Genomic DNA, 9,070 nt, shown 5'->3' with positions numbered 1-9,070 from the left:
TATATATTCTCTTGAGAGTAGGTGTGTATGTGAACTTACACAAGAAGGTTTAGTTTGGGTTGCTTTGGGAGAAGTTTTATTGAACTTTGCTTGTTTGTTTGATATGTCAGCCAAGGGCTTAGAAAGTAGACAATGCAAGTGATATCTGCTTTCACAGAGTTTGAAGCCAAGTGAGGGTGTGAGATATTCATCAGATCATCTCACAGACAGATTATAACAATGATAAATACCATGAAATGAAATTGCATCATACCAAAAGAATGTGTAAAATGAGTTACTTGAACAAGAGTTAGTGGGAATGTAACAGGTTTCTATATTTTAAAATGGTTATCCACAGGTAAATAGGAATGGATACAGCAAATATGCCATAGATGAGTGTCATTCATTTCAACAAAAATAGTCTGTATTCTAGAAAATCTTCAAATTGAGAGACCATCATCATAATTTCTATGCACGGAATAGCCGGGAAATTTTTTATAGCACCTTTAAGCTGTTGTTACAATCATTTGAATGTGTCAGCTAGAGGACAGAGAGTCACTTTCTCTTGAATAGTTAGACTAGCAAAGATGCATTGAACAATAGAGCTGGCCTGACCCTCAAGGGCCTTCCATTCTCTTTGGGAAGAAGAGAGGGAGGAAGACACAGCTAAGTTGTTAGAGACAGAATGACAATGCAGTCAGAGTTGATGGATGAGTGGTAGTCTCCCCTGTCCTGGGGAGGCATGAGGACCGTTCGCTTTCTTTGCTGGGATTTTTCTATCTTTAACATGTTTTTATAGCCTAAAAGTTGTTTCACTTTTGAACTATTTCTTGTTTAGCACAAATAAACAATAATGCAGAACATGCTGTGATATTAGACAATTTAGAATGAACATATTCAAGCCTGTCACACTCTCATGGCAAAATGTGGGTGTTTGCCATTATTCTACACTGCTTTCACTGCATTTATAAAACTGAATTGTTGCCCTTTGCTGAAAAAGAGGCTGTTTATCTAAAATAAATTAGTATGTTCAGAAAACAAAAGTTTTTATAGACTTTTGAATAATGGGGAAGGTTTGGGTATTTTGAGAATCCAAAAGCCAAGTGTTTTTTTGCTTTTGAATTTCATTTCAATAATAGTGCTTCTTGAAAGAAATTTCTAATCTCCACTAGGAAATGCTGCGATGAAACAATGTGCATGCTGGCATATGTATGTGAGCAATACATGTTGATTATATGTGTGCACACATAGTTTGAGAAGGCAAATAACACACTGGATAGTCCAAAAATTTCTACATGCTGATTAATGTATGTTTATCACTTAGTATATATTTTAGAAATAAATCATGCTGGTCGTGTGAACATAATTTGTATTTATTATAGGATAAAACTATTAACTGGAGCTAAGTTTTATGTACTTCTGAATCATCTAAGCATTTGGATACTGTAAGTACTTATATTGTCTCACTTGCTTTACCTTACTCAACACATCATATTTGGTAAACTTATCAATAGATTAATTATAACCTTCTGATTTATCACTAAAACATTTTTAAACTAGAAATACACAAGTGTATATATTTCTTGAATCTCTATGATGCTCAGTATATCTAACAGTTGATAAAAATATGAAACTAAGAAAATAAACTTCACGAATGGTTTAATGAGGTACCCACCAGGTCTGACTACCCCAAGAAAAGTGTACATGAAGTGTGACAGACACCTAAACTTCTGCTGGTGGTAGCTGACTATGTAAACTGCAGTGACTGACTAGTTCCTAGCCCAATTAGACTGGCCTATCTATAGATCAAAAGGTGGTTGATGCCCTGACCATGCCTGGGATACCCACTTTGTAAGCTATGATGATCAAGTGAACTCAGGAAGGAATTTTCCTGAGATAACATGGCCCATGAAAAGAAACATAGGGCCCGGTGTCAGCCATAAAATGATGATGAAAAAAAAAAAATGCCTATTTAATCCCCATCTGTACTTCTGTTTGAGGCCCAGAAAATCTAAAAGGCTTTGTTGCTAATTCTGGGACCTCATGCCGCAGAAAGAATAAACAAGTTTTCTGACTTTCTTCTGGGTGAATGCTTGATCTCTTAGCTGTTGTGATGGTTTGAATGAGAATGTCCCCCATAGGCTCAAAGTATTTGAGCATTTTTTTTCCAAGTTGGTGGCATTGTTTTGGGAGGTCTTAGAAGGTGTGGCTATGCTGGAGGCAGTAAGTCACTGGAGGCAGGTTAGAGAGTTCTTAAGCCTTGCCCATCTCTAGTCACTCTCTCGCTTACTGTGCCTGTTTGGGAAAAAAAAATTTGAACAGCTGTATTAGTTACTTTTCTGTTGCTATAATAGAAACACTGACCAAAGCAACTTATAGAAGGAAGAGTTTATTTGAGCCTACAGTTCCAGGGGAATTACAGCCTGTCATGGTGGGGAGGCATGGTGGCTGGAGATGGCTGGAACAGGAACAGCAGAAACTAAGCTCGCTCTACACCTTCAAACAGGCACATTAATATTAATTTACTCACCCTGTTTTTGATTATTTCTGCATTCAATATTAAAACCATTTCTTTGATTTTATTTTAATGAACAAAAAAATTCTGTTTTAGTTTTCTTCAGTGTTTTGCCCTCCCCTCCAAATGGCTTTGAGAACACAAGAAGTAAATGAATTGACTTGCAAGCCAGGTTTAGAAGGAAATGTATGGTGATTTGGGAAGTGTTGATGACAGATATAGAGTTACTGTAAATAAATTTAACCTCTGTATTGGTGAGCTGTCAGTATAGTTGTAGCATCAACAAAGAACACATTGTAAGAAATGATACTAACACCAGTTTAGTTCTATGACTCTCAAAGCCAAGCTTTTGATGACCTTCATTGTACTAACTACAATACTGACAGACATGCTTTCAGAGGATAAGAAATTGTTTCCTTCAGCTTCCAGGAAGTACATTTTTAAATATTCTAAGTGTATCTATCATTGTTCAATTGCCCAGTAAAAGTTATCGTGTCCAAATTGGCATTACTTTTTACCTAATCTCAGGGACCCCAAGACGATGAATACAATAACCTCGTGGTGGGAAGTAATGTGTTACATGAAATTTATAATTCTGGTCTTATTGTATTTAAATGATTTGAATATTTTTTAAAGTGAGGAAAATGAAAATAATTCTGTTTGTAAGTTAGATGATTGAATTCTCTTGTGTTTCTTTTTATTCTCATTCTAATTTGACTGTGCACTCCACAAACCAGAACCCATTAGTCTCCAACAGTATCTTTGTTTATTTTCATAACCCTAACTCTTGATGACCATCTGTGTTTAATCATTTCACAATGAAGTTAACTGTTGCTTTTAACAATGGCAAAACGAAGCAATAATTCATGTTGTAGATTGATTCATGAATTCACAATATTAATGTTTTAGGGTAAAAATAAAATATGATTTAAGTCCATATCAGGTTTATTTGTGAGTTTATTTGTGAAAGAATGTATTTAATTCCTTATTCTTTCCTTATTCTAAATTTGAGTTTTTGTTTTTTTTTTAAATGACACTTTGGGGCTGAAGAGATGGCTCTGAGGCTAAGAGTGCTTGCTGCTCTTCTAGAACACTCAAGTTTGGCTCCCAGCACCCATGTCAGGTGGCTCATAACCAGCTGTAACCCCACTTCAACTCCAGAGCACCTAATGGTCTCTTCTGGCCTCTGTAGGCACCTATATACATGTGGTGTACACACACACACACAAACAAACATTTCACTCCTAACAAAATAAACAGATTAAAAAGATTTCTTTAACATGGCATTACTCCTAAAAGGTCTATTAGTTTCTATTTGATAAAAGTTAATATGTGAACCAAACTTTTTTAAATGTGCATATGAGTGTATTGCCTGCATGTGTGTAAGTGTACCCATTTCATGCAGTGCTCATGGAGGTCAGAGAGGGCATTGGATTCCTCTGGAACTGGAGTTATGGCTGGTTGTTAATCACCATGTGTGTGCTGGGAATTGAACCTGGACCCTCTGCAGGAGCAGCCATTGCTCTTAACTGCTGAGCCATCTATCTCTCCAGCCCCAAGACCAAACTTTTTAATCACAAAGTTTTCTCTGAAATATTTTCTAAAAATATATCTGAATTTCAAGTTTTCCTACATAGTGAGATACCAGACTACCCTAGTCAGACTGAAAAAAAAAAAAAAATCAAGCTTGACATTTTCTAAGTTCTCTAATAATACCATTCTCTGATTCTCTGAGTCAAAAGCATTCAGAGACTCCTAGAAATCCTCAGCTTTTTCTCAATGTGTACTATGTTTTAGCTCATCACTGGCATTTGAGATTTGAGTCTCCCCTTGATCAGAGTCAAAAGATGGAGAATCAGTCCACAGGAGTCTATGTCTCCCTTTTTACATTAATCAGAATAGCTAATCAATCAGTCATCAGCAGTAAGAGAGAGAAGAAATAATAGAGAAGGTAAAATCCTGTAAAAGTATGATCTGGGACTGGAGAGATGGCTCAGCAGTTAAGAGCACTGACTGCTCTTGTGCCTTTGCAGAGGACTGGGGTTCGATTCCCAGCACCCACATGGTGGCTACAAACCATCCTTAACTCCAGTTCCAGGGGAATCTGAAGCCCTCTTCTGACCTCTGTGGCATTGCATGACACGGGTGCACTCACATACATGCAGGCAATACACTCGTACACATAAAATAGAAATAATAAATGAAATATCTTTTAAAAAATATCATCTATTCTAGCTATCTACAGACTGGAATGGTTGAGCTGAAGACAATGTGAGCATTATGACGTGAGAGTTCCTTCAAACATGTGCTGACTTCCAGCACAGCTGCTCCAGTCAACACTGTGGCTTCCAGATACTTCCATCTGTAGTGCTGAGGTCTATATCATGATTCAGATTGGCAATGGACCACAAGTTTCTAAATGGTGCATAGTTGCTTTAATCTCCTTCATCCCTGGTGCTTCAAAGAATTTACTTTTTCAAAAATTTGAGTCTTGAAGCAGTGACCATGTCTCTGAAATTCTTAGAGACTAATAACGTCTTTTTTTTTTTTTTTTTTTTTTTTGTTTTTTGAGACATGGTCCCCCTGTAGCCCCAGCTGTCCTGGAACTTCCTCTGTAGACCAGGCTGGCCTGGAACTCACAGAGATCCACCTGCCTCTGCTTCCTGAGTGCTGGGATTAAAGGCTCGAGCCACCATACCCAGCCAAAGTCTTATGATTAGATTAAACCTAGAAGATTTTAGTCAGGTATTACTGTCTGGAAACGGAATAACCTCATCCTTAGAGAGAGATGGGTTATTGTATAAACAAATGTGATTTTTAGACATGTTTTTGTATCTTGCCTCCTTCTCAGAGAACACTTTTTTTCCCCTTCAATTTACAAAATCATCAATGCCAGTGTTATTGAAAGGAAGAAACATCAAAAAGGACAGAAGCAAGTATGTTTACTGTAAGGGTTAAGATAATTGTTGTGTCTAGATCACTTTGGTTTTGAATTTCTTGGCAGCTTAAGAGAAAGTGGCGATCCTATGAACAGATTTTATAATCTAGAAGAAACTTTATACAGGTTCTTCGAAAGGGATAAAGTTAATGGGAGGGATATTGTCCTTCCTAACAACTTCATGGCAAAGACTGAAGCAGTAAGCACAATTGCGTTGTGGTAGTCATCAACATAAAAGCTGATGATTTAACAGTGAACCACACATGTTAATGAAGCTGATCCTTCAAGTGGTGACCCTGTAGTGAATATCTACCAGGCTGAATGCAGCCCAGGCTCAGAAGATCCTCCAGAACCACAAGACTAAATGGGTTGTTTCTAAATCCCTTACTCTGGGGCTTTCGATTTGAGTACTCATAAAAGCCAAATAGATTCCTCATTAAAAATACCAAATGTCGGGTTCTATTCCTGGAATTTTTACTTGAAGTAGTTTGAGATGAGAGCTGGGAATCTCTGGGGTTTTTTTTGGGGGGGGGGTTGATTTTTTTTTTGGTCTTTTTGAGACAGGGTCTCCCTGTAGCCCCAGCTGTCCTGGAACTCACTTTGTAGACTAGGCTGGCCTTGAACTCACAGAGATCCACCTGCCTCTGCCTCCCAAGTGCTGGGATTAAAGACGTGTGCCACCACGCCCGGGGGAATCTCTGTTTTTACCAGCCACCTGATAATGATGCTAACACAGCTGGTCTCAGTCACATCTGACCAGCTCTTGAGCATTCTTTTCAAATTTATTTTATGTTAGTTAAATGTGTAATTGGAATTATTTGAGTTCAATTCTAAGACAGTCTGGAAAGCAGACATCCTATAGTGCTGATTAGGTGCCCATACATTCAGGATCACACAAATGGTAAGATTTTTATTCTGTTTTGAAAAATTACAGAGCCGGACCCCTGGTATCTGAGGCTAGGTGAAGCTCCTACAGACTTCCTCTCATCAAGGCAAGTTTTCCTCAAAAGGAGTTTTGAGCTTGCCTCAGTATTTAGGCCACTGATGAGTTCAAACATCAAGTTAGAGCAAGTCAGAGGTAGTTTTGAGCTTGAAATCTTTAGAGGAAATTTCTCTATGGCACAAAAATGTTCTCCAGAAAGCCTTAATGATGACCTTGTGCAGGTCTCCAAAAGTCTGCTGGGTCACTGAATAGCTAGATGTTCACGAGACAATTGAACATGGTGACCTGTTACACAGTACTATTTCATATCGATCAGACGAATGTCAGGAATTATCTACTAGAAGCAGTGGCTTTGTTTCATCAAGGTTAATGATGAGTCATTCTTCCAAACAGCTGGAGCATCCTGGGACTCCTTTTTTCTCTAAACCACTTCTGTGTAATGAACATCAACTATTTCATCTGCTTTTAGGAGTCCTGAAGTACTGAGTTTTTATTTCTTATTAAAGGAAGTCACTGATACCAGACTTGGTCGGTTAATTGGTAACATTCCAAAGCATATTTGAATGTAAATGTTCATCCAACACAGTTATACAATCTTTGGTAACAGGAAGAAAAACAAAGTGGACATTATTCCTTTTTCATGTCAGTTTCTCTAAAGTAGCAGATTGATTTGACATGTCAGATCTTACTAGCTTCTCAAGATACTTATATAATTTTTGATCTTTTGTAAGAAAAGAGCTTGATTTTTCTTTTTCACGAATTTGTATCAAATAAAGTAATGTCACTTCGTTTCTGTATCACCAAGCTCAGAAAGGCTGCTTTTGTCTTGCCTCAATTTCTATATGCTATGATTGGCTTACCTGCTAGAAATTAAAATCATTTCTTTCTGCAGATCTGGGCAACACTATTATTCTGCCTTTAACTAAGTGTGCTCATAACATTTCAAAATCTGTCCATCCTTTGTACTAAGGATATTTTAACTTTGGCACAAAAAGGACTCCTTGCCTTGTCTTTCAAACTATCTTTCCCTTCATTCTCATTTTAATTGTCTTGAGGATGAGTGTACTTAAGTGTTAGTTTTCAATGGGTTTTATTTTTACTTTTTTTAACTGAAATATCTATAAATTTGGTAGTTTTGGAAGAGTCAGAGGAGGTTGCATTTGTGGGTGAACAGTTCAAATCTTGCAATAAGTATGTGGTGTGAGTAAATTGAGGCTATGCATATTTTCAGAAGTTGTCATTACATGTTTTCATTACAAGTATGTGGTTTTCCACTCTTGAGCTCCTCACATTATCTTATGATAAGTCAGTGGATTGATTAGTAATGCTCTTATGTTAAGTATAATTTGTATAGAGAGTACCAAAGAGGTGCCCACAAATGTATTAAGAATTTGGGAAAAGTGGATGTCTAACTTCTACTTTAAGCAACGACATATCTAATTTAAGTTTTGGAACTGATTATAATGATCAAATGAAAGTGAGATACAGCTGGGTGTAGTGGCACACGCTTTTAATTCTAGCACGTGGGAGGAAGAAGCAGGTGTATCTGCATGAGATGGAGTCCAGCCTGACCTACATAATGAGTTCTGGGTCAGCAGGGGCCACAGTGAGACCCTGTCTTAAAAAAAAAAATGTTTTTAAAGGAAAATAAGTCAAGTAGATAAGTAGTATTCTAGGAATGTTTATATTTAAAATACACATCAGATTGGGAATGTAGCTCAGTGATAAAACATGTGCCCAGTATGTGTTCTGGGCTCAATGCCAGACATCACAAAACATAATAAAAAGCATATGTATCCACTTGAGTTTCACTAATTAGTTTTAAGAATCTGGAGACTCTGTATTGGTGGTTATAAGAAATATTTCTCTTGTGTGGTTCAATAATAAAGTATATTTGTAAGTAGAAAATCAATTCTGATTATTGTGATATTTATATGTTACAGTCCATGTTTATGGTTAGTTAATACAGAAACTATAGTTTCTTTGGGTATTCTATATTAAAAGCATGCAGTGAACTGTAGATTTGCCAGATCCTTCTATATAGTTATTATCGACTATGAAACTTTTAAAAATTAATTTGATTCCATGAAGAAAAGTAGGTAAAATTTTATGTTTACCATTTTATTTTTTGGCAATTGTAATGGAAAATTATGCATTTTATACTTTCCTTAAATCTTTTTTTCACCAGCTACTTTTAGGAAACAAAATAACCACCACCACAAAAACCCAATAGTCAATATTAAATTTCCAAATAAAAGTGAGCAGGGACTGTCTACAGTCTTGTATAGGACAGCACTTAACAGTCCCAACAATCTTGTCAGCTCACATGGTAAGGAAGACTAGAAAAATGAGCTGACATTTCCTTTAAAGGAAACCAACCTCTGCTGTCTGAAAGCATCTTCACTGTTACCCTAATCAACTCTTATCACCACATAGGCACTCAATGCTCTAGAGAAAATGATTTGGAATAGGAAATACAAGGAAAAGTTAAAAAGAATTAGAACACCTACCCTAGAGGTTAAGGTGAACACAATGCTACAAAAGTAAGCATAGTTTTCCTTTGCTGATAAAGCAATAGTGGCTTAAGCAATAATAATGTTTAAGGAAAATATATATGGACCTTGCCATATGTATATATATGTATAAAGAAGAACTTTGAAACCCCACCAGAACAAACATTTGGGGGTAACATATT

General features: G+C 36.7%; 1 protein-coding gene across 10 annotated transcripts in view; it reads left to right on the top strand.

Annotated features, from left to right (window-relative positions):
* Nucleotides 1-9,070, top strand: part of Immp2l (inner mitochondrial membrane peptidase subunit 2) — a 964,149-nt gene that overhangs the window by 766,277 nt on the left and 188,802 nt on the right. The window contains exon 7 of one of the 10 annotated variants that reach the window (XM_029561500.1): nucleotides 1,362-1,424. The exons of the other annotated variants lie outside the window; for them this stretch is intronic. Within the exon in view, the coding sequence (XP_029417360.1) occupies nucleotides 1,362-1,385 (24 nt within the window). The 3' untranslated portion in view covers nucleotides 1,386-1,424. The remainder of the gene's footprint in view (nucleotides 1-1,361; nucleotides 1,425-9,070) is intronic. 10 annotated transcript variants of the gene reach the window in all.

The sequence above is a fragment of the Nannospalax galili genome, unplaced genomic scaffold (assembly GCF_000622305.1).
Source record: "Nannospalax galili isolate Female #2095 unplaced genomic scaffold, S.galili_v1.0 scaffold273, whole genome shotgun sequence".
NCBI classification, from domain to species: domain Eukaryota; kingdom Metazoa; phylum Chordata; class Mammalia; order Rodentia; family Spalacidae; genus Nannospalax; species Nannospalax galili.
The sequence above is the reverse complement of the archived record's forward strand: the minus strand, read 5'-3'. Positions and strand labels throughout refer to the sequence as shown.